Source organism: Salmo salar, chromosome ssa04 (genome assembly GCF_905237065.1).
Source record: "Salmo salar chromosome ssa04, Ssal_v3.1, whole genome shotgun sequence".
Lineage (NCBI taxonomy): Eukaryota > Metazoa > Chordata > Actinopteri > Salmoniformes > Salmonidae > Salmo > Salmo salar.
The window spans coordinates 50,117,405-50,143,987 of NC_059445.1; the positions used below are offsets into that span (position 1 = coordinate 50,117,405).

The window sequence follows — 26,583 nt, forward strand, 5'->3', positions numbered from 1 at the left end:
TATCTCCCTCACTAACTTTAAGCATCAGCTGTCAGACCAGCTTACCGATCATTGCACCTGTACACAGCCCATCTGTAAATAGCCCACCCAATTACCTCATCCCCATTTCGTTATTTATTTTTGCACCCCAGTATCTCTACTTGCACATCATCTGCACATCCATCACTCCAGTGTTAACGCTAAATTGTAATTATTTCGCCACTATGGCCTATTTATTGCCTTACCTCCCTAATCTTACTACATTTGCACACACTGTATATATATATTTTTTCTATTGTGTTATTGACTGTATGTTTGCTTATCCCATGTGTAACTCTGTGCTGTTTTTGTGGCACTGCTATGCTTTATCTTGGCCAGGTCGCAGTTATAAATGAGAACTTGTTCTCAATTGGCCTACCTGGTTAAATAAAGGTGAAATAAAAACTCCACCTTTGTGAGAATGCTATTCATTGACTACAGCTCAGCGTTCAACACCATAGTGTCCTCAAAGCTCATCAATAAGCTAAGGACCCTGCAACTGGATTCTGGACTTCCTGATGGGTCACCCCCAAGTGGTAAGGTTAGGTAACAACACATCTGCCACGCTGATCTTCAACACGTGGGCCCCTCAGGAGTGTGTGCTCAGTCCCCTCCTGTACTCCCTGTTCACCCATGACTGCATGGCCAGGCACGACTCCAACACCATCATTAAGTTTGCCGACGACAACAGTGGTAGCCCTGATCACCGACAGCGATGAGACAACCTATAGGGAGGAGGTCAGTGACCTGGCCGTGTGGTGACAGGACAACAACCTCTCCCTTACCGTGATCAAGACAAAGGAGATGATTGTGGACTACATGAAAAGGAGGACCAAGGACACCCCCATTCTCGTCGACGAGGCTGTAGTGGAGCAGGTTGAGAGCTTCAAGTTCCTTGGTGTCCACATCACCAACAAACTATCATGTTCCAAACACACCAAGACAGTCGTGAAGAGGGCACAACAAAACCTATTCCCCCTCAGGAGACTGATCAGATTTGGCATGGGTCCTCAGATCCTCAAAAAGCTGCACCATCGACAGCATCCTGACTGGTTGCATCACTGCCTGGTATGGCAACTGCTCGGCCTCTGACCGCAAGGCATGACGGAGGGTAGCGCGTATGGCCCAGTACATCAATGGGGCCAAGCTTTCTGCCATCCAGGACCTCTATACCAGGTGGTGTCAGAGGAAGGCCCTAAAAATTGTCAAAGACTCCAGCAACCCTAGTCATAGATCCTTCTCTCTGCTACCGCACGGCAAGCGGTACCGGAGCGCCGAGTCTAGGTCCAAAAGGCTTCTTAACAGCTTCTACCCCCAAGCCATAAGACTCCTGAACAGCTAATCAAATGGCTTCCCCGACTATTTGCGTTGTAAGTAAACATTTCACTGTAAGGTCTACTACACCTGTTGTATTCAGCGTGTGTGACATATTTTGTAATATTTGATATACAGTGTTTGTTTAAATTTACAATGTTTACAAACATTGGAGAAAAACAAGCTTATATTTTGGGTTCTGATGGAGTGTGACAGTTGAACTAAGCTCATGAGGCATTTATAAGTTATATTCTTCAAGAATCAATGGATACATATATATATATATACACACACACACACACACACACACACACACACTTCGGAATGTATTCAAACCCCTTGACTTTTCCCACTTTGTTACGGCCTTATTCTAAAATTGATTAAATAAATAAAAATCCTCAGCAATCTACACATAATACCCCATAATGACAAAGCAAAAACAGGTTTCTACACATTTTAACACATTTATAAAAAATAAAAGACAGAAATACCTTATTTACACAAGTATTCAGACCCTTTGCTATGAGACTCAAAATTGAGCTCAGGTGCATCCTGTTTCCATTGATCGTCCTTAAGATGTTTCTACTACTTGGTTGGAGTCCACCTGTGGTAAATTCAGTTGATTGGACATGATTTGGAAAGGCACACACCTGTCTATATAAGGTCCTACAGTTGACAGTGCATGTCAGTGCAAAAAGAAAGCCATGAGGTCGAAAGAATTGTCCATAAAGCTCAGAGACAGGATTGTGTTCAGGCACAGATCTGGGGAAGGGTACCAACACATTTCTGCAGAATTGAAGGTCCACAGGAACACAGTGGCCTCCATCATTCTTAAATGGAAGACGTTTGGAACCACCAAGACTCTTCCTAGAGCTGGCTGCAAGCTTGAGCGTCATAATTATACAATTTATAAGTCCAGAAATGGATGTATTAACTACAGATTGACCCTTTAAGTCTATCAAAAGTGTGTGAGTTTGAGCATGTGTCCATTAGGCCTATGGAATTATTTATTTATTTATTATCATCATGAATTAGATTGAGCAATAAAACCCCACTTTTATTCCATAGCCTTGGATCCGCACTATGCAGCTGTTGCAAGAGGAGCATTTTTCACTGGCTGTCCACTGGTTTAAAAAACAATGATTGATAGGTAGTTTAAACTTCTTGAATTCAACCATTATTGGATTTAAATACGCATTTAGATTTGTGAACAGCCATCCACAACAACCACAATCCTTATGGCAGAAATAGCTAAATGAGAGAGCAGCAGTGTGATTCACATCAATGCACTAACGTTATGTAGATATCAATAATAAGTGCTATCCGTATCGCCGTAGACTGCACCACTGCTGTCATCCTTACCTCCAAGTCGCACCATTGGAAGACATAGCTTGGACTGTAGCCTACAAAAGCTATTTTACCGCGCCCCATCAAACACGTTTGGTGTGTCATCGTAGTGGTCTCTGACTTGTGGTCAGACTCGCTCAGGTGGAACAAACTTAAACTTGCGCTTTTTTCAATGCTGATTTGAATGTCATTGAGAAAACAGAGAAGTGTCAAAGATTTTAGAAAACATCCTTTCTGAATTAAAATTGAATCCTCAAAGAAATCATCTAGCCTTTCAAAAGTATCTGATTACAATATTTTTGCTGGTAAAGTAACGGATTACAGTTACTGTTTTTTGCAATAATTTACATGTAACGGATTACGTGTAATCTGTTGCTACCCAACCCTGGCTATGGGTCACATATGTCACTCTCACTGTCACCGTTTTACTGCTGTCTCTCTAACAGATGAGTTGGAGTCCCTCCATGGCCAGAAAATGTCCTGGATGGAAATGATGATGATGATGAGCCTTCACTGACCTGAACCAGATCTGTTCTCTTTCCATTGGACAGGGAGCTGGCTGCATTCTCCACACAGGGCTCCCTCAGGTGTCTCTGCAGACATAGGCTTTTAGAGACATATTTCCTGGCTGTAACTGCATGTGAGAAGTGCTCTATCCAGCCTGTACATCAAAACAAACACAGGAGCCCTCCTCATAAAACACATCGTGAGGATGACCTAAACACCACATTTTACAGGACGTCTGGAAGAGGCCATGACGGAGGACGGTTACTGGTCAGAAATAAAGATCCCTCTGTGAACAAACTAAGTACACATTTATCCTCAAACTCTCAATCACTCACATCCACAAACTCACAGTGCAAAAGGCATGTTTAAAAACTAAGGCTTTCTTCTTTAGCCTCCATTCATAAACTCATATTTCATTTCTAAAATGTCTTGTCCTTTAAGACGTGAACCATTATATTTAAGTATGAATGAGTTGAGGATGAGGGAGGCTATTTAAAAATGTGCTGAGATCAGATCACAAAACACCAATGCTACTCTACACATACCATCACTTACAATCATAACGATACTTAAGTTGTACAGGAGAGCTACAAAAGTGTACTCCTCTCATCCCTCAACTTCTTTTTGCAGTCCAATCCCAAACCACCCTCCCTAACAAACCAATAGGCTACATGACATCACAGTCCAAAACAGTCAGCCCCTCAGGATGGTCTGGTAAAACTTGCCCCATACATACTCTACTTCCAGCAGGCCAGTTTGTTAGTTTCCATCAGCTGAGGGAGGTTGCCCGGGAACTGACACATTTTTATATTTCAATAGTTAATGCATTCCTGAGAGCTTATTCACCAGTGGCAGGGAAACAAACAATGGCCTTATTGTGGGTTGTCTCAGCTAGAGCCCTGGTCCCTACCAGGACAGGAGAGGAGAGACACGGGGGCCTAACTCATTAACACACTGCCATGTGGGGCTAACGTCCTTAGCAGATGCCTCTGAGGCTGCGACTGCCCTTCCGAACGTTTGACCATATAACGACGTTGTCATATACACAGACTACCTATACTGTATAAATATGATGGTTTAAAGAAATCTAACCCTGACCAATGTGTAATAAACATCATGTTTAATATAAAAAACACTGCATATATTATCTAGTCACAATGGAAGAATGAGAGTACAAAATCCATCAACAGTTGAGAAGATCCCTTTCAAATATATAAATGGCGCAAGAAAGACCTCTACGAAATTGCAGCGAAATAACACAAATAGGATTTTTCCACTGACGTATTCATGTTTCAATTCCAAGTGCGAAAGTTTCCTTTTTCTATGATTCAGTTAACTTCTCGAAGCATTAAACCACATTCATCTTTTCTCAACATTTAAATTACATGATAGAGTACAGCGAATTTCATTATATGTTACTATCTGGTATACTGTTGCTATCTGGTATGCTTGATCCTGATGTCCTGGTGCATGGTCCTTCAGACAATGTTACCATCTCTGTTCAGATCCTGATGTCCTGGTGCATGGTCCTTCAGACAATGTTACCATCTCTGTTCAGATCCTGATGTCCTGGTGCATGGTCCTTCAGACAATGTTACCATCTCTGTTCAGATCCTGATGTCCTGGTGCATGGTCCTTCAGACAATGTTACCATCTCTGTTCAGATCCTGATGTCCTGGTGCATGGTCCTTCAGACAATGTTACCATCTCTGTTCAGATCCTGATGTCCTGGTGCATGGTCCTTCAGACAATGTTACCATCTCTGTTCAGATCCTGATGTCCTGGTGCATGGTCCTTCAGACAATGTTACCATCTCTGTTCAGATCCTGATGTCCTGGTGCATGGTCCTTCAGACAATGTTACCATCTCTGTTCAGATCCTGATGTCCTGGTGCATGGTCCTTCAGACAATGTTACCATCTCTGTTCAGATCCTGATGTCCTGGTGCATGGTCCTTCAGACAATGTTACCATCTCTGTTCAGATCCTGATGTCCTGGTGCATGGTCCTTCAGACAATGTTACCATCTCTGTTCAGATCCTGATGTCCTGGTGCATGGTCCTTCAGACAATGTTACTATTTCTGTTCTTATACCATGAAGTTAGAATCCTACTAAATTGGCTGTGTGTTTACCAGAACGGTACAGAGATATGCCTGGTGTTTACCACAATCCTAAAAAAAGTATTAGTTGTAACTAATTCAAAGAGCATACCTGTACACAGGATTATCACATAGCCACAGTGACATAGTAACACATTCAACTCCTATACATAAGAGAGCTTAGTATGGTGTTTTCATATTATTCCACTCCTATAGGGTACAAAGCAGAGCTTAGTGTTCCATTTTAAATAGTTACTTTGTGGTACTGTAACAAATCTGTCTTCCTGCTCTTCCCTATGCTGTTGTCCTCTGTTCATTGATGTGGTTGGGAACAGAATAGGTGTGTGTGCGGTGGTTCGGAGAAGGGGAGTGGAGGTGGTGTTTGGCTTGTTGTTCCTCAGAGAAACTCAGCAGTTTATGCTTCGGCCTCATTAGTCTTGCTTCCTACAGGTGATAACTGCTGCTCTCAAATGATGTTAAATGTGGAGTAGACTCATCTATGAAGGCTTGGTCAAGTCAAACTATTTCGTTGCCTGGGTTCTTCACATTGAAAAGGACGGCCTCTGTGAGCCTGCATGGCGATGGGTGGGGCAGGGTGAGTGATTGATTGACAGGTCCATAGAAGGTTTAGGACGTGTCCGTCACACATAGTGTTCCCGGTGGTTGATGTAGATGCGATCCGCCCCGTTCTGGTGACACACCCACTCCTGATAGGACAGAGGCTGGTGGGAGGGGCTTCGGGGTTCCCGGGGTGTGAGCCTGGCAGGTGTTCTCTCTGCCATCTCAAACTGCCGCACAGCCCTGTGAGCCTGCAAAAATAAAGGATGGGATGACTCACTGTGTCGCTGTTGATCCAAAATAAATATATATTCCGGAAATTAGTCATATCAACTTTCTAAAAAACTCGAAACTTTTAATTTCAACCCTAAATATATGCAGCTGAAAAACACATCAAAGATGAGGGAGTGAGTTGAAGAGAATTGGCACTGAATCAGTAGAGGGTCTCAGAGGAGAGATGCTAGACGGATAGAAATGACTGTTCTCCCAGTAGTCCAGACAGACAACAGTCTTTGTTGGGAATACTAGACTCTGTAGCTCTACATACACAGAAACACAGAGAAAATACATTTTACTGGTGCTGTTTCAATAGTGAGGTAGGGTCCAGGCCAAAGCCATTACGTTCCTTTTATGGACCTGAATACTAATAACGCTCTTAAATGAACCGGTAAATGAGGTAAAGATAGAAACAGAAGGCAGAAGGGTAGAATGAAAGAGCGAGAAAGAGAGAGAGAGAGAGCGAGAGAGATGCATGGTTGGAAACAGAGGACACTGAATCATTCAATGATCTTAAAAGAAAGACTTGCTTTTGCATCTCACTGAGCTGAATGAATCTAACTCTATTTTAACCCCAATCTGGCTCTTCTCCTTCCCCAGAGCTCAGTTTATTTAAGGTTTACTTGAATGAGAAGTTGACCTGTTAGGAGCAGTGTGGTGTAGCACAACAACTTTAACTCTAAACCTAGCTTCATGTCCACATCCCAGTTTAACCCCAAATCTGGCCACAGCATGAACTCCAGATATAACCCCAACCGTAGCTCCACCTGCAGCCCTACACACTAATAGGAGTGTTTACCTGTGAAAGGGAGGCCACCTGTGGTGCGTGGACAACCAGAGGGATGGCTGACGGTCTCTCTGTGTAGGGAGGAGGAGGCTTGTGCGTCGGAGGGAGATCAATCCTGCAGGGAGACAGGAGAAAATAAAAAAACATTGTCTGTCTCTAAAACAAAATGTAAACTGACAGTGACTATAAGGCACACCTTAAAGACATGTTATTGTGCGATGGCAAACCAGGGAATTGCAAAGTTGTAGAACCAGAGGAATTAAATTGTGTTAGGAATGGTTTCCACTGTGAATGAAATCAATTACAGGCTAGAATCGACAGGCGCTAAGCCGAGTTAAATAAAGTGATTAGGTTAACAGCCATCCCCTCATCAAGGTCCAGCTCACGCCAATCAACCTAATCTCCTCCCACATCCTTCCAGGGTTGCCTACCCCTGCCCTACTCCTGTTTTGGAGAGCTCTAGTATTATCTCTCTTGCTCTTTCTCTAACTCCAAATCTTTGTCCTTCACCCTCTCTCTGACTATATTTCCATGCTAGGGCATACACACAGGAATGTGTAATATTAGGCTGTGGATGTACTTCCTATTATTATAGTGATCACCCTCACACATCAGAGTGAGAGAGCAGCTTGAGGTCATAGTTCATTCTTGCAACTTTCCCCCAGTGGTCAAAAACATATACACTTTGACCTGTGTTCATTTATTATCTCATGTCATAATCATTGATTTCTAAAAACATTGATCACTCTAAAGCAGTGTTTCCCTACCCTGGTCCTCCAGTACCCCCAACAGAACACATTTGTATTGCAACCCTGGACAAGCACACCTGATTCAACTTGTCAACTAATCATCAAGCCCTCAATGAGGTGTGTGTCAAGGGCTACAACAACACTGTGTAGTGTTGGGGGTCCTCCAGGACCAGGGTTCAGGAAACACTGCTCTAAAGTGCAGCCCTTGCTCCTCAGCATAGCCAGGCATAAGAACTCATAGGTCTCCTTTTCCTTCTCTCCGACTTGGATAAGACATGGGGAGAACACATAGCTAATGTATAGTTAATGACGTTGCATGTGTTTCCCACAGAATGCTGTGGGACTGTACAGTGCACCTGATCCGTTAGAAGAAGACCAGGGCTTTAATGTGTGTGTGATGACAGAGAGGGATGAGGCCTGTATCCATTCAGCCGGGCCCACAGGGTCCACAGGGATGCCCTCAGAGACACACAGCCAGGGTCACACTCAGGCCGACTGCCTTTCATTTGGCATCAGACACAAAACAGGAAGGCTCAGAGTAGAGAAGACACACCCCTGTGGACCTGAGTAGTGGAGCTATGCATGCAGGCACAGAAAGTCTCTTTTCCACACAGCTGTTCACTACTGGGTTTCAGATCAGGGTTGTGTTTCTTCTGGCCAGACAGGCTGTATTAGAGTCCTCTTCAACAGTCAGTCTGAGAATCTGCTTTCACACTCGTCGGCAAACAGCTGTAGAATCCAGATGTGAATCTCCAGTGAAAGAGCCAGAGAGTCAAGGATAAGGTCGAAGATTTAGCAAAGTGACCAGACTGCTATCATAACGGTTAAATAAGACCTTGGATCAATGGCAAAACTAATCAAACAATCGAGGCTTATTATCACCAGTATTGACAGGATTAACCCTAATGCTCTTTATCAGAAATGGGTAGAATGTAGGGATAGTGTTAGTCAGAATCCCACGCATACATATACACACATGCACGCGCACACACACACACACACACACACACACACACACACACACACACATATTTAAATGCTTTCCACCTGATACATCCAAACAACCCTACCTCCCACTAGCTGAGGGAGTCTCCACAGGCCATATCCTAAACTGCTCCCATGACAGATAAACAAGATCCTTTAAGCAGAACTACAGTACCTGCACCCCAACAACTCCCATTATCTTCATCTGTAAAGTACACACATGCTCACATTTGTTGGTACCCTTACATCTCGTTGAAATAGTGCTTCATTCCTCCTGAAAAGTGATGAAATTAAAACATATTTTATCATGTATACTTGCATGCCTTTGGTATGTCAGAGAATAAAGCAAATAAGCTGTGAAAAGAGATGAGTTATTTCTTATTTTACAAAGATATTCTAAAATGGCTGGACACATTTGTTGGTACTCCTTAGAAAAGATAATCAATAATTGGATTATAGTGATATTTCAAACTAATTAGTTTCCTTAATTAGAATCACAAATGTCTCCAATCTTGTAATCAGTCATTCAGACTATTTAAATGTAGAAAACTGGTCACTGTGCTGTTTGGTATCATTGTGTGCACCACACTGAACACGGACCAGAGAAAGCAAAGCAGAGATTTGTCTGAGGAGATCAGTTAGAAAATAATAGTCAAGCATGGTGAAGGTAAAGGCTACAAGACCATCTCCAAGCAGCTTGATGTTCCTATGACAACAGTTGCAAATATTATTAAGAAGTTTAAGGTCCATGGAACTGTAGCCAACCTCCCTGGGCGTGGCCGCAAGAGGAAAATCAACCCCAGATTGAACAGAAGGATAGTGTGAATGGTAGAAAAAGAACCAAGGATAACTGCCAAAGAGATAGAAGCTGAACTCCAAGGTGAAGGTACGTCAGTTTCTGATCGCACCATCTGTCGCTTTTTGAGCGAAAGTGGGCTCCATGGAAGAAGACCCAGGAGAACTCCTCTTCTAAAAGAAAAACATAAAAAAGCCAGACTGGAATTTGGAATGCATATTGACATGCCACAATCCTTCTGGGAGAACGTTCTTTGGACAGCCGAGTCAAAACTGGAGCTTTTTGGCAAGTCACATCAGCTCTACGTTCACAGAGGAAAAAAGGAAGCTTTCAAAGAAAAGAACACCATACCTACAGTGAAACATGGAGGAGGCTCGGTTATGTTTTGGGGCTGCTTTGCTGCGCCTGTCACAATGTGCCTTGAATCTGTGCAGGCACAATGAAATCTCAAGACTATCAAGGCATTCTGGAGCAAAATGTACTCCCCAGTGTCAGAAAGCTCTGTCTCAGTCTCAGCTCATGGGTCCTCCAACAGGATAATGACCCAAAACACACAGCTGAAAGCACCCAAGAATGGATAAGAACAAAACATTGGACTATTCTGAAGTGATCTTCTATGAGTCCTGATCTGAATCGAACATCAATGGAAAGAGCTGAAACTTGCAGTCTGGAGAAGACACCCATCAAACCTGAGACAGATGGAGCAGTTTGCTCAGGAAGAGTGGGCCAAACTACCTGTTAACAGGTGCAGAAGGTACCCATCAAACCTGAGACAGATGGAGCAGTTTGCTCAGGAAGAGTGGGCCAAACTACCTGTTAACAGGTGCAGAAGGTACCCATCAAACCTGAGACAGATGGAGCAGTTTGCTCAGGAAGAGTGGGCCAAACTACCTGTTAACAGGTGCAGAAGGTACCCATCAAACCTGAGACAGCTGGAGCAGTTTGCTCAGGAAGAGTGGGCCAAACTACCTGTTAACAGGTGCAGAAGGTACCCATCAAACCTGAGACAGCTGGAGCAGTTTGCGCAGGAAGAGTGGGCCAAACTACCTGTTAACAGGTGCAGAAGTCTCATTGAGAGCTACAGAAAATGTTTGATTGCAGTGATTGCCTCTAAAGGTTGTGCAACAAAATATTAGGTTAAGGGTCCCATCATTTTTGTCCATGCCATATTCATTTGTTTTATTATTTACAATTTTATGTTGAATAAAAAATTAAAAAGCAAAGTCTGATTTCTATTAAACATGAAATAAACAATGGTGGATGCCAATTACTTTAGTCAGTTTCAAGTTATTTCAGAACAAATTGTGCATTCTTCGTTTTTTGAAGAGGGGCACCGTCAAATTTGAGCACGTCTGTAATGGAACACTACCCTGTTTAACAGTGTGTAGTGTAATGGAACACTACCCTGTTTAACAGTGTGTAGTGTAATGGAACACTACCCCGTTTAACAGTGTGTAATGTAATGGAACACTACCCCGTTTAACAGTGTGTAATGTAATGGAACACTACCCTGTTTAACAGTGTGTAATGTAATGGAACACTACCCTGTTTAACAGTGTGTAATGGAACACTACCCTGTTTAACAGTGTGTAATGTAATGGAACACTACCCCGTTTAACAGTGTGTAATGTAATGGAACCCTACCCCGTTTAACAGTGTGTAATGTAATGGAACACTACCCCGTTTAACAGTGTGTAGTGTAATGGAACACTACCCTGTTTAACAGTGTGTAGTGTAATGGAACACTACCCTGTTTAACAGTGTGTAATGTAATGAACACTACCCCGTTTAACAGTGTGTAATGTAATGGAACACTACCCCGTTTAACAGTGTGTAATGTAATGGAACCCTACCCCGTTTAACAGTGTGTAATGTAATGGAACACTACCCTGTTTAACAGTGTGTAATGTAATGGAACACTACCCTGTTTAACAGTGTGTAATGTAATGGAACCCTACCCCGTTTAACAGTGTGTAGTGTAATGGAACACTACCCTGTTTAACAGTGTGTAGTGTAATGGAACACTACCCTGTTTAACAGTGTGTAGTGTAATGGAACACTACCCTGTTTAACAGTGTGTAGTGTAATGGAACACTACCCTGTTTAACAGTGTGTAATGTAATGGAACACTACCCCGTTTAACAGTGTGTAGTGTAATGGAACACTACCCTGTTTAACAGTGTGTAATGTAATGGAACACTACCCTGTTTAACAGTGTGTAATGGAACACTACCCTGTTTAACAGTGTGTAATGTAATAGAACACTACCCCGTTTAACAGTGTGTAATGGAACACTACCCTGTTTAACAGTGTGTAATGTAATGGAACACTACCCCGTTTAGCAGTGTGTAATGTAATGGAACACTACCCCGTTTAACAGTGTGTAATGTAATGGAACACTACCCTGTTTAACAGTGTGTAATGTAATGGAACCCTACCCCGTTTAACAGTGTGTAATGTAATGGAACACTACCCTGTTTAACAGTGTGTAATGTAATGGAACACTACCCTGTTTAACAGTGTGTAATGTAATGGAACCCTACCCCGTTTAACAGTGTGTAATGTAATGGAACACTACCCTGTTTAACAGTGTGTAATGTAATGGAACCCTACCCCGTTTAACAGTGTGTAATGTAATGGAACACTACCCTGTTTAACAGTGTGTAGTGTAATGGAACACTACCCCGTTTAACAGTGTGTAGTGTAATGGAACCCTACCCCATTTAACAGTGTGTAATGTAATGGAACCCTACCCTGTTTAACAGTGTGTAGTGTAATGGAACCCTACCCTGTTTAACAGTGTGTAGAGTAATGGAACCCTACCCCGTTTAACAGTGTGTAATGTAATGGAACCCTACCCCGTTTAACAGTGTGTAATGTAATGGAACACTACCCCGTTTAACAGTGTGTAGTGTAATGGAACCCTACCCCGTTTAACAGTGTGTAATGTAATGGAACCCTACCCTGTTTAACAGTGTGTAATGTAATGGAACACTACCCCGTTTAACAGTGTGTAATGTAATGGAACACTACCCCGTTTAACAGTGTGTAGTGTAATGGAACCCTACCCCGTTTAACAGTGTGTAATGTAATGGAACCCTACCCCGTTTAACAGTGTGTAATGTAATGGAACCCTACCCTGTTTAACAATGTGTAATGTAATGGAACCCTACCCTGTTTAACAGTGTGTAATGTAATGGAACACTACCCCGTTTAACAGTGTGTAATGTAATGGAACACTACCCTGTTTAACAGTGTGTAATGTAATGGAACACTACCCTGTTTAACAGTGTGTAGTGTAATGGAACCCTACCCCGTTTAACAGTGTGTAATGTAATGGAACCCTACCCTGTTTAACAGTGTGTAGTGTAATGGAACCCTACCCTGTTTAACAGTGTGTAATGTAATGGAACCCTACCCCGTTTAACAGTGTGTAATGTAATGGAACCCTACCCTGTTTAACAGTGTGTAGTGTAATGGAACCCTACCCTGTTTAACAGTGTGTAGTGTAATGGAACCCTACCCCGTTTAACAGTGTGTAATGTAATGGAACCCTACCCTGTTTAACAGTGTGTAATGTAATGGAACCCTACCCTGTTTAACAGTGTGTCGTGTAGCAGGGTAATAAAGGCTGTAGCACCACAGACTGTTCCCACATCAGACACATCCTCCTCAGCTCACTGTGTCTCTCTGTCTCCCTTCATGACGAACATCATCTGGGAGTGATGGTCCACTCGGGGCCTCCCACCGCTATGGAATGGGAGCGGCTGATTGGCCAGCTTGTCCTGGTTGTCAGAAGCTGAATGTGTGAATGTACGGTGAGGAAATGCAGACAGACAGGGGAGGAGTGGGATTGAGGAGGCCTTTCAAGAACAAAAGGAAAACAGAGATGATGTAATCCCTGTGGGGATATAGATGCCGGATGGAGCTCCATATCTATGGTGTAATAGGAGGATAGACCAATGAGAAACATATGCGATTGTTTTTGCTTCACATCCTGTGTTGGAAAATGTTGTTTCAACTGGAGGGTAGACTGGTTAAAGCTCTCCGTATTTATTGGGTCATATGTGTGTGTGCCTGACATGAAACTGCACCCTAAAGGGAGGACAGGAGGATATACATATACGAGTCGAAAAATATGATGTTAGCCACTTGCTTTGGGGCATCACCCACACCCACCCACCCACCCACCCACACCGGGCCGGATGTCAGTCACAGACCTCTTGGGCAGGGAGTGACCCAACTCTTATGTAAATAATTTACTCTAAAAGTTCCTTCCTCCTCTTTGCCCCAACGTTAACATGAGTGCAGGTCTAGCAATAGAAACTTACTCAGCAAAACAAGACAAGGGACTCCTGCCAAGTCTGCAATTACCTGTCACCCCTCAACCTTGTACCACAACCTCTCTACCTCCCTGCACCAGACTCCATTTTATGGTACACTGCAGTGGAATGACTCAAAGGGCAGTATGTATAGGAAAGCACTTTAGACTGTAACTCCATGATGATATGATAGTCACAACATATCAGTTGACGATATTAACTAATGGATGAATTGATCCAATACAGCTGCAGTATTCTGTGACAGCACTTCAACTCACACTTTGTCTGTGTACGTTGGGGCCGAGGTCTTCTGTGCAGTGAGGATGACGATGGTGAAGACGGCTATGAGGAAGAGGGCGAGGACAGCCCCTATCACTGCCCCTGCCACAGCAACAGAGTTCGCCCTCTTTTCCTGAGGCTGGTCTGGAACAGAACACAGACGGATGATATGAAACAGCCCAGACACAACCCCACATATCAGAGCAGTGTAGAAATCATGCAGAAAAACATTTGACTATACAAATCCAGGAGCATTCTAACAGTATATAGCCGCATTCACACAGGCAACCCAATTCTGATATTTGTTTCACTAATTGGTATTTTGACCAATCAGATCCACTCTGAAAATGATCTGATGTGAAAAGATCTCCGTTTTCGACTGGTCAAAAGACCAATTCGTGGGAAAAAGATCTGAATTGGGCTGCCGGTGTAAACACAGCGTAAGTGTAAGAGGCTGTGTGAGTGTGAGAGAGATAGAGAGATAGATAGAGAGATCTGCAGGCAGGTTGCTGACTGTCTCCCAGCAGTATGAACTACAATAACTCAAGTGTGATTAGGGGCTCCATGCTGCTCCTCTTAAAGCCCTGCTTCTGTAGTCTCTCCCCTGCAGCTCCCCCATATTCAATGGGCCTCCCTCACTTTTCACCTCAGCCTCCCTCTATCCCTCCATCCATCTCTCTCTCTCCATCCTTCTTCCTGCTCCTGTGTATGTTGTGTGTAATGTGATCTCTGGTAACCTCTCTCTGTTGACTCTATTCGTTAGATCACACACTCGTTATCCTCCATGTCGGGTGTCTGGAGAGGGGACTTGTAATGATCACGATTAATTAAGATGAATTAAAAATCACAGAACCTTATACAACCTAGTGGCATACAGTACTTATGGGTCCCGGTCAGACATAACGTTGTGTTTGTTAATTAGTTAGTTGCATGGAAAGAAGCATCCTTATTAAGACACTGAGCGGAGAGGAGGGGGGGAAGCCAGAGAGAGTGACTGCCAAGTCCAGTTGCTTAACTCGAGTGGTAGAAAAATCTATAATCTGCAGAGACGAGAATCTAAAATAACATCTCAATTACGATGCAGAACAAACAGCGTGGGACCTTGGGGTGACCCCCCCCTTTCCTTCTCCCTCCCTCAATACACACCTCACATGATCGACAATAGGGGGTATTGGATTTAGCAGTAGCGCAGGGAGATTACGCTTCACTACAGAGCAGTGAAGAACACAGCCTCTTGAGGAAAATGAGAGAGATTAGACAGACGTTCCTTGAAGGGCTATAGTAACTCCTTTTGATAACCATGACAGCAGATGTGTCAAGTACAATGACCTTAAGACTCTCTGTTCTCTCTGTCCTCTCTTTAGCTAACGTACATCTGACCGGATAAGGCAAGAGTGGATATACTGCTCCTATGAGTGGGGTGGTGGTAATGGCAGACAGACGTGTGTGTGTGTGGACAAGAGGAGTGGTGTGTGTGTGGACAAGAGGAGTGGCGTGTGTGTGTGTTTGTGGATAAGAGGAGTGGCGTGTGTGTGTGGATAAGAGGAGTGGCGTGTGTGTGTGGATAAGAGGAGTGGCGTGTGTGTGTGTGGATAAGAGGAGTGGCGTGTGTGTGTGGATAAGAGGAGTGGCGTGTGTGTGTGGATAAGAGGAGTGGCGTGTGTGTGTGGATAAGAGGAGTGGCGTGTGTGTGTGGATAAGAGGAGTGGCGTGTGTGTGTGGATAAGAGGAGTGGCGTGTGTGTGGATAAGAGGAGTGGCGTGTGTGTGTGGATAAGAGGAGTGGCGTGTGTGTGTGGATAAGAGGAGTGGCGTGTGTGTGTGGATAAGAGGAGTGGCGTGTGTGTGTGGATAAGAGGAGTGGCGTGTGTGTGTGGATAAGAGGAGTGGCGTGTGTGTGTGGATAAGAGGAGTGGCGTGTGTGTGTGGATAAGAGGAGTGGCGTGTGTGTGTGGATAAGAGGAGTGGCGTGTGTGTGTGGATAAGAGGAGTGGCGTGTGTGTGTGGATAAGAGGAGTGGCGTGTGTGTGTGGATAAGAGGAGTGGCGTGTGTGTGTGGATAAGAGGAGTGGCGTGTGTGTGTGGATAAGAGGAGTGGCGTGTGTGTGTGGATAAGAGGAGTGGCGTGTGTGTGTGGATAAGAGGAGTGGCGTGTGTGTGTGGATAAGAGGAGTGGCGTGTGTGTGTGGATAAGAGGAGTGGCGTGTGTGTGTGGATAAGAGGAGTGGCGTGTGTGTGTGGATAAGAGGAGTGGCGTGTGTGTGTGGATAAGAGGAGTGGCGTGTGTGTGTGGATAAGAGGAGTGGCGTGTGTGTGTGGATAAGAGGAGTGGCGTGTGTGGATAAGAGGAGTGGCGTGTGTGGATAAGAGGAGTGGCGTGTGTGGTTAAGAGGAGTGGCGTGTGTGTGGATAAGAGGAGTGGTGTGTGTGTGGATAAGAGGAGTGGTGTGTGTGTGGATAAGAGGAGTGGTGTGTGTGGATAAGAGGAGTGGTGTGTGTGGATAAGAGGAGTGGCGTGTGTGTGTGGATAAGAGGAGTGGCGTGTGTGTGTGGATAAGAGGAGTGGCGTGTGTGTGGATAAGAGGAGTGGTGTGTGTGTGGATAAGAGGAGTGGCGTGTGTGTGTGGATAAGAGGAGTGGCGTGTGTGTGTGGATAAGAGGAGTGGCGTGTGTGTGTGGATAAGAGGAGTGGCGTGTGTGTGTGGATAAGAGGAGTGGCGTGTGTGTGTGGATAAGAGGAGTGGCGTGTGTGTGTGGATAAGAGGAGTGGCGTGTGTGTGTGGATAAGAGGAGTGGCGTGTGTGTGTGGATAAGAGGAGTGGCGTGTGTGTGTGGATAAGAGGAGTGGCGTGTGTGTGTGGATAAGAGGAGTGGCGTGTGTGTGTGGATAAGAGGAGTGGCGTGTGTGTGTGGATAAGAGGAGTGGCGTGTGTGTGTGGATAAGAGGAGTGGCGTGTGTGTGTGGATAAGAGGAGTGGCGTGTGTGTGTGGATAAGAGGAGTGGCGTGTGTGTGTGGATAAGAGGAGTGGCGTGTGTGGATAAGAGGAGTGGCGTGTGTGGATAAGAGGAGTGGCGTGTGTGGATAAGAGGAGTGGCGTGTGTGGTTAAGAGGAGTGGTGTGTGTGTGGATAAGAGGTGTGGTGTGTGTGTGGATAAGAGGAGTGGTGTGTGTGTGGATAAGAGGAGTGGTGTGTGTGGATAAGAGGAGTGGTGTGTGTGGATAAGAGGAGTGGTGTGTGTGGATAAGAGGAGTGGTGTGTGTGGATAAGAGGAGTGGTGTGTGTGGATAAGAGGAGTGGTGTGTGTGGATAAGAGGAGTGGTGTGTGTGGATAAGAGGAGTGGTGTGTGTGGATAAGAGGAGTGGTGTGTGTGGATAAGAGGAGTGGTGTGTGTGGATAAGAGGAGTGGTGTGTGTGGATAAGAGGAGTGGTGTGTGTGGATAAGAGGAGTGGCGTGTGTGGATAAGAGGAGTGGCGTGTGTGGATAAGAGGAGTGGCGTGTGTGGATAAGAGGAGTGGCGTGTGTGGTTAAGAGGAGTGGTGTGTGTGTGGATAAGAGGAGTGGTGTGTGTGTGGATAAGAGGAGTGGTGTGTGTGTGGATAAGAGGAGTGGTGTGTGTGTATAAGAGGAGTGGTGTGTGTGGATAAGAGGAGTGGTGTGTGTGGATAAGAGGAGTGGTGTGTGTGGATAAGAGGAGTGGTGTGTGTGGATAAGAGGAGTGGTGTGTGTGGATAAGAGGAGTGGTGTGTGTGGATAAGAGGAGTGGTGTGTGTGGATAAGAGGAGTGGTGTGTGTGGATAAGAGGAGTGGTGTGTGTGGATAAGAGGAGTGGTGTGTGTGGATAAGAGGAGTGGTGTGTGTGGATAAGAGGAGTGGTGTGTGTGGATAAGAGGAGTGGTGTGTGTGTGGCTGTCAGGGTTGATCACAAGGATCCTGATTCTCAAGCTCGAATGGCTCAGACACACCAATAGTACTCAGCACCTCTGAAAATCATTTGTGAACCGAGTGCTCACTGATTTTACATGTAGAATCATGTGAAAAAATGTTGTCAGTCAGACTTCCCTAAAACACAACACGCTGAACAACCAGCAGACTAACGCTAGATCCACATTCTGTGTGATGTGCACAAGCCTTAAGGGTCCTGATTCTCTAGCTCTAAGGCTGCCATGTCCAACACCTTAGAGGATCTGATAGACGACACTCCATCCCACCGACACATTCCCAAACTGCAACCTGACCCAGGTAGAGGCTTAATCCTGTCTCAGGGTGTCTACTTATCCACTCCTCTCAGAACCGTGCTGACAGACAAAGCCCAACTCAAACCCCTCTAAAAGGACAGAGGGAATCAGAGGTGTATGACCACAACCGTTCCTAACCCAGGTCAGGGCAAACCTAAACCCCAGAGGTGACTGAACACACCTCACTGACCTACAGAGGTCAAACTGAGGGTGGACGGGCCAGCGGATGCCCCCGAGACAGTAGCCCACCCTAAAATCTCAACAGCAAGGTCAAGGGTCATGTGGTTACTGGGACATCAGCGAGCTCTGAGGAAGCATATGCTTATATAGTGGGCGGATCAGATGGGACGAGGCGGCGGAACAGGAAGAGTGTGGGTGGTCGTGGTCTGTCAACCTCTCATGCATCTGTCCCAATTAGACACCAGCTAGCTGCACAGTGGGACACAGTACTGGTGGTCCCCACTACTCTCCATTTGTTGCAGTCGAACTCAATCTTCATTTAAAACTGATTCCTAAATTAAACCTTTTCACATTCATTTAGAATGTACACTACCCTGCTGTCTGCATTGTGGGTCGACTCTGGTTCGTAAAGTATCCCTAGAATCTCTTCATATCTGCTGAAGGTGATAGATAAGACAAATCAATTCATAGATTTTTTTTTTAAATGGGGGTTTCAACATAATTCAAGCATAACAGACTGAAAATCATTACTGCTGGAGAGCTGGTGTTAAATCAACAGTCCACACAGTACAATAGAATCAGGCATGTTCCAGTCCAAGGTGAATGAGACCTTGAAAAACTTTCATGGACAGAATCTACTGAAATAAGAGCTGAGCAGAAAGAAGATTTTCTGGACAAGCTGTGTGGTGATGACATTCACTAACACAATGCCAAGGTCAAATGATTTCTTAACCCTGCAGAGCCCACTCTATGCAACTGGCAGCTTGTCATAAAGGGCCATTTCATGTCTCTCTCGGTCTGCAGGTACATGCAGTGGGGCCCTGACGGAGCCCGCCTGTCACCAACTCCAGATGAGACTGTTGCCATGGGGACAGAGTCAATGGCCCGGAGAGGGGGAACTCAGGGGCAGATAAACACTAACCATTTGATTTCACCAGCTGTGAGATACTGGGAGAGAGGCACATGGGAAATTCACAAAGGAGACAAGCTGTAGAGGGGAGCAGGGGGCAATTTCTGTTCTGTCACAAAGCCAGACGAGAGACGACAAGAGAACCAGAGAGGGGAAAGAGACTAAAGACGAGTTTTTTTTAAATCTCTGCTGACTTCTACAGAAAGCATTTGGAGAGAGGCAGAGTAAGAGAGAGGGGAGAAGGGAAAGATGGGCAGCAGTCAAATAGAGCAAAAACCAAATGAAATCTCGTATTGCAACGCTGGCTTGTGATAGTGGCAGTAACATGCTATGGATTTGTTTGGAAGATTTTCCTCTGAAAGTGTGTGCTCTTCATGTGATGCACCGGAGCACAGGCTGTATGGTGAGTGAGGGAGCTGAAGATGACGTCACCTTGAAGAGCACAGGGAGGAGAATCATCCGTTTGAGAGTACAGTAGCTACCCGAGGAAGCTTGTTTAGGAGCTCAGATCAGTCAGGAAATGCAACTCACAGAAAAAAAGGTGCTTTATTGAAAACAAAAGTATTTAAAAAAAAATATGTACAAAATAATGCTTGGTGTCATTAATGATGATACAACATGTGATTATTTTAAATGTTTTCTTGCATTATATATTTTTAAACTTACAGTAGCTCTTCTCTTATATACAAAACAAGGATGAACACAATGGGAAGGTGCTTGCAAGGAGAATGTGAAATAGGGTTGGAGGTTCACCCTGGTGAGGTGGTGGGGTGCTCCACTCTCCATTCTCAGACTTTATACAAGAACTAAACAAAACCCTCTGGAAGTCCAAAACCCCCCACTTCATTTTCTTATATACCATGCACACTTAAAGGGATAGTTCACCCAAAAGACACATTGGTTTCCTTACCCTGTAAGCAGTCTATGGACAAGGTATGACAAAAATCCATGCTTTCCCAGGCACGGTTTCCACAAGCTAATGTTTTAGCATTTTGTGGGACAAATCCCATTCAAGTCATGGGAAAGATATTAGCATTTTTCATGCATCATGTCCAAATCATCCAAAAGTATCTCAAATTGATTGTGAAGCTCAACAAAGTCACTTCTAGATGATCTGAATCTAAACCAAAGCCTGGATTTCTGTCGTACCTTGTCCATACACTGCTTACAGGGTAAGGAAACCAATCTATCCCTTTAAGTCCGCTGCTCTGACAAAAAACTGCCATATAGGAACTGTACAATAATATAATTATCATTGTTTTAGCTTTGTTCAGGTGTTTTGCAACTCAGACTTTGCAAAATGTCATTAATTTTATGAGCAAAAATAATGCTATCGTCAGAGAACAGAGAAAAGAGGATATGCCACAAAAACACAATGACTCAATCAAAACATTGTAAAAAAACAAAAAACAAAGGCAACAAACATCTCATTGAACAGAGGATCAAAACGGGCCTTGCACTTCTGTCTGTACATTTTATTTCATTACTTAACTGCTCTTCTGGGATAAGGCACCGGTCACATAACTGAACTCAGAGCAGTGAGTAACAGGAAATCTCACTAGACAGAACAACGATTCTCTATTTACTTCACAGTAGCACAGCTGAAATAACAACAGAAGTATTATGTCCATTCACTGTTTTCTAAACAGCCTTTAACAGACTGTCTATACATCCTACTCTATTTTTATGGGCATTTCAGATTCTATATAGAAAAGCACAAACAAATGGAGAGGAAGAGGGTGCTGACAGAATGTAGCTCCTGAACATAGGGACCTGTAATTGAATGTTTTTATTCTATTAAGGGCTGAACATCTCTGTATGAAGAGGTGATATACAACAAGTCAACTAATACTCAGTTGTAAGTCATTAGTTATCATTACTGTCCTGCTATCTGAGCTGGACCACCACACTGATACAGAAGATTGCAGAAGTAGTTCTAACCTATGACATCCTGCTGCAATGACAGCATCTACTGCTATGTGACAATACTGACGAGGTTGGCACTGGTACTAATAATACACTCACACATACGTGTGGAACAGCACATAATGACAATGTTTTGTGATTCGTATCCGTGCTATCCACTTAGCAACTGCAACACGTGTATGTGCCAGAAGGCTGTACATTCTTTTCCCTTTCTGTGGGTACCAAACCACAGACCAAGAAGAAATGAAATCTGGAATAACAAGTAAATACTGTCCACTTTTCCCTCTTTCCATCCTCCATCCCCCCCCCCCCACCCCACAGAAAGCTGATACTAAACATTGCCATTTGTACTAACTTTGGGTTGAAGGCAAACTCATGTCAACAAGAATAGTCAAATCAGATTCCCTAAAAACGATTTCATTTCATTTAAAGAATCATGAACTGGAAAGGCGCAAGAGTTCTGCCTTTGTTTACAAAGTAATTAACATAAAAAGGAAAATTGCTGCAGGTTTGCAATCAAAGCAATACCACAAGGCCTACCCAGTAGTGCATGTATAGTGAACTGAGCCCTAACCCCACATTACCTAGTTAACACCTCTGTCCTCTAGTTCAGAATGAAGGCATGGCCACACAGCATGGCTAGGCAATCCACACACCTTCCATGATGAGGATCAGAATCAGAGGAAAATACCTCCTGTATGAGGATCAAAATCAGAGGACAATGCCTCCTGTATGAGGATCAAAATCAGAGGAAAATGCCTCCTGTATGAGGATCAAAATCAGAGGAAAATGCCTCCTGTATGAGGATCAGAATCAGAGGAAAATACCTCCTGTATGAGGATCAGAATCAGAGGACAATGCCTCCTGTATGAGGATCAAAATCAGAGGAAAATGCCTCCTGTATGAGGATCAGAATCAGAGGAAAATGCCTCCTGTATGAGGATCAAAATCAGAGGAAAATACCTCCTGTATGAGGATCAAAATCAGAGGAAAATACCTCCTGTATGAGGATCAAAATCAGAGGAAAATACCTCCTGTATGAGGATCAAAATCAGAGGAAAATGCCTCCTGTATGAGGATCAAAATCAGAGGAAAATACCTCCTGTATGAGGATCAAAATCAGAGGAAAATACCTCCTGTATGAGGATCAAAATCAGAGGAAAATACCTCCTGTATGAGGATCAAAATCAGAGGAAAATGCCTCCTGTATGAGGATCAAAATCAGAGGAAAATGCCTCCTGTATGAGGATCAAAATCAGAGGAAAATACCTCCTGTATGAGAAATGAAAAAGCATGTTGAAAAAGAGAACTACAGTACAGACAATATCCAAGCTTGAGAGAGAGAGATGTAGAGAGAGAGATGTAGACAGAGACAGACAGACAGAGAGACACACAGAGAGAGAGAGAGACAGACAGAGAGACAGACAGAGAGACACACAGAGAGAGAGAGAGACAGACAGAGAGACAGACAGAGAGACAGACACAGAGAGACAGAGAGAGACAGAGACAGAGAGAGAGACAGAGAGAGAGACAGAGAGAGAGACACAGAGAGAGACACAGAGAGAGAGACAGAGAGAGAGACAGAGAGAGAGACAGAGAGAGAGACAGAGAGAGAGACAGAGAGAGAGACAGAGAGAGAGACAGAGAGAGAGACAGAGAGAGAGACAGAGAGAGAGACACAGAGAGAGAGACAGAGAGAGAGACAGAGAGAGAGACAGAGAGAGAGACAGAGAGAGACACAGAGAGAGAGACAGAGAGAGAGACAGAGAGAGAGACAGAGAGAGAGACAGAGAGAGAGACAGAGAGAGAGACAGAGAGAGAGACAGAGAGAGATGTAGCGAGGCAGAACGTGAGTATTCTCTTTGTTAAATAATGTATGAAATCCTCCTGTGATTTCTGTGCTGTGGTCTCTCTTCTCTCTGGTGGCAGAGTCTGTTGGCAGGGTAGGGTGCCTGGTTGTGGTGGGATCAGACGTACCACTCCCTGCGTGAGATCACGGAGCCATCCATATGAGAGACATAGTCCCCCTCGGCCCCGCTGTCATAGCAGTCATCCGACAGGTAGGGGGAGCCAGTGCTCAGTGGGTGTGACGGGGCAGCGTATCTAGCACGGCCTGTCTGGTGGGGGCTGGGGTAGCTACGCAGGTGGTCAGGGTGGTCTCCGTTCCTCATCGCCCTCGTGAGGCCGTTGGGCTGGTACTCCGGTTCTCTGTGGTTGTTTATGATGGTTGTTGATGTTGGATGCAGGTGGAGGCGTTCGCGGTCCCGCACGTGGTTGCGTTCGCGGTCGCCCCACTCTTCGCGGTCCTTGTCTAGGTAGACGTTATTGGCAGGCTTAGTGGGGTGGAGCTTGTGCTGTGGAGGAGCCTTCTGCATGTCTGAAGGCCCTAGGTACTGCTTAGTGTAGTAGTCCCCGCGGAAGGTCTGCCGTTGCCGTAGGTAACAGACTCCGCCCACTACCAGCAGCAGAAGGAGGAACAAGGCTCCGCCCACAGCCCCGCCCACGATGGTGCCCAGGTGGTTGTCGGGGGGCAGGGCTGCCAGGGTGGGGGAGGTGAAGAGGACCCGTCGCTTGTCTCCCACAGAGGTGGATGAGGAGGCAGAGCCGGTTAGGACAGGCGCAGGGGTGGTGGAGGGCATGGAGGTGGTGGGAGGATCTAATGGAGGGAGGCAGGTAGGAGTAGAGGGGGAAAGGAGGGTCAGGCAGGGAGGTAGGAGTAAAGGGGGAAAGGAGGGTCAGGGAGGGAGGTAGGGGTAGAGGGGGAAAGGAGGGTCAGGGAGTGAGGTAGGAGTAAAGGGGAAAGGAGGGTCAGGCAGGGAGGGAGGAGTAGAGGGGGAAAGGAGGGTCAGGCAGGGAGGTTGGAGTAGAGGGGGAAAGGAGGGTCAGGGAGTGAGGTAGGAGTAGAGGGGGAAAGGAGGGTCAGGCAGGGAGGTAGGAGTAGAGGGGGAAAGGAGGGTCAGGCAGTGAGGTAGGAGTAGAGGGGGAAAGGAGGGTCAGGCAGGGAGGGAGGAGTAGAGGGGGAAAGGAGGGTCAGGCAGGGAGGTTGGAGTAGAGGGGGAAAGGAGGGTCAGGCAGTGAGGGAGGAGTAGAGGGGGAAAGGAGGGTCAGGGAGGGAGGTAGGAGTAGAGGGGGAAAGGAGGGTCAGGCAGGGAGGTAGGAGTAGAGGGGGAAAGGAGGGTCAGGCAGGGAGGGAGGAGTAGAGGGGGAAAGGAGGGTCAGGCAGGGAGGGAGGAGTAGAGGGGGAAAGGAGGGTCAGGCAGGGAGGGAGGAGTAGAGGGGGAAAGGAGGGTCAGGCAGGGAGGTAGGAGTAGAGGGGGAAAGGAGGGTCAGGCAGGGAGGGAGGAGTAGAGGGGGAAAGGAGGGTCAGGCAGGGAGGGAGGAGTAGAGGGGGAAAGGAGGGTCATGGAGGGAGGGATAGAAATACAGACAGAAAAGTAGAGAATGTCAATGCCAACTACATCAGCATATTACTGAAAGGAGATAGGTTGACATGAAAACACTACCAACATTTCTACATTTAAAATGACATGTTCATAACAGCCTCTGGTTTGCATTGGCATGTTGTCTGTACAAAGTATGTTGTTACGTCTTGACATACCAGATAGAAGTTCCCTTTCAAAACGTATAGATGTGGTAAATTAAGTTGATGTCTTGGGACTAAGCTAATGTACCCAAAATGACATGCAGTCTATAGCAGCCAAGTGTGCTGCAGGCAGAGCTGTAGCAATCCAGAGAGTGTTTTGTGATTAGTGTAATAATGGTCAATGGAAAAGTAAGGTAAGGCAGAGGGATGTTGATGTTACTAGTCTAGGAACCAGAGATGAGTGATCAGGAAACTAAATCTACAAAAACACATTCTTAAACAAATCATCAGTTGAAGTGAATGTAGCCTGGCTTTTGTTATTGTCTGTAACACCTTATTTGAAGTAGTACTGTATAAGTGGTTAATAATGCTGACAACTAGTGGCAGCATGACATACACACAGTCAGTTACTATTCTCCTTGCCTGTAAATCTATGCAAGAGAAGATTGGTTCCGGATTGCACAGATCTACTGTTAGGTTTGAGGGACACTCACATGACGTACTGTAGCTACCTCCATTAAAATCAGGTCGAATTAACTCAACGATTAACACTTTAATGCTGTGCCTGTTATGTGGGCTTATGGAGGGCTTTATGAAGAGCGTATGTTGAGCATTTCAAATAAAGACAAATATGTCATTGCCAGTGATAATGTTGAGAGGCAATGATAGGTAGGAGGGAGGGGATGTCTAGAATAGAGTCAGCACTAATGTTAGGGGCTTGGAGATATGGGAAGGACTACTAAGATGGTAGGGATTGGTTCAGGGATGGATACTTGGGTAAAGAGATGGGCAAAAAGGGCGAATCACTCCTTCACAATTCAGCCAATTTGAACAACTGTTTTGGGCAAATGCGTTAATGACTTGATCCAGATCTTCAAATACTCCCTAGAATGTTCTTTGGGCCAGATGAACCATGATCAAGCACCCTTCATCAACAGCTTAGTATCACAGATGGGACATGCTGTTACATCTCTGGTCAATCTGCTCTCCTTATTCCATCTGCTAGTATTTCTGTCTGGACTTGCTGAGTCTGTACTGAACCATTGTGGTTATGGTTGGATTAGGACTGAGTGACGTGTCCACTGCATCATGTGTGAACGGTTCCCTGTAAAAGTGTTGTTGTGAAGTTGTTCAAACAGGGACATAAGATGACACTGCAGTCTTAGTTCCTAGTTCCAGGTCAGATGTCTGTGGAGATATCGATCTCTGACGTCACGGCCCTGTGAATTCCACTTGAACCATGCGACACCACGCGGAGACACTGCATGAATGTGTGGGCGTGCACACACACACACAACCACCCTCCCAGAGGCGTGCACACACACACACACACACACACCACCCTCCCAGAGGCGTGCACACACACACCACCACCCTCCCAGAGGCGTGCACACACACACACACCACCCTCCCAGAGGCGTGCACACACACACACACCAACCACCCTCCCAGAGGCGTGCACACACACACCACCACCCTCCCAGAGGCGTGCACACACACACACACACACAACCACCCTCCCAGAGGCGTGCGCACACACACACCACCACCCTCCCAGAGGCGTGCACACACACACACACCCACCACCCTCCCAGAGGCGTGCGCACACACACACCACCACCCTCCCAGAGGCGTGCACACACACACACACCACCACCATCCCAGAGGCGTGCACACACACACACACACACACACACCACCCTCCCAGAG

The 26,583-nt window shown here is 45.4% G+C and overlaps 1 protein-coding gene across 2 annotated transcripts in view; it reads right to left on the bottom strand.

Moving 5' to 3' along the window:
* Positions 1 to 4,393: 4,393 nt before the first annotated feature.
* The window catches only part of nectin3b (nectin cell adhesion molecule 3b), an 81,788-nt gene continuing 59,598 nt past the window's right edge, over positions 4,394 to 26,583 (bottom strand). Inside the window, exons 6-8 of one of the 2 annotated variants that reach the window (XM_014196905.2) lie at positions 14,035 to 14,179; positions 6,918 to 7,020; positions 4,394 to 6,093 (exon numbers count right to left, since the gene is read on the bottom strand). In XM_014196905.2, coding sequence (XP_014052380.1) covers positions 5,926 to 6,093; positions 6,918 to 7,020; positions 14,035 to 14,179 — 416 coding nt within the window. In that variant the 3' untranslated portion in view covers positions 4,394 to 5,925. Of the gene's footprint in view, positions 6,094 to 6,917; positions 7,021 to 14,034; positions 14,180 to 23,036; positions 23,947 to 26,583 lie in introns of those variants that run through there. The other variant, XM_014196904.2, reaches the window with a different exon arrangement.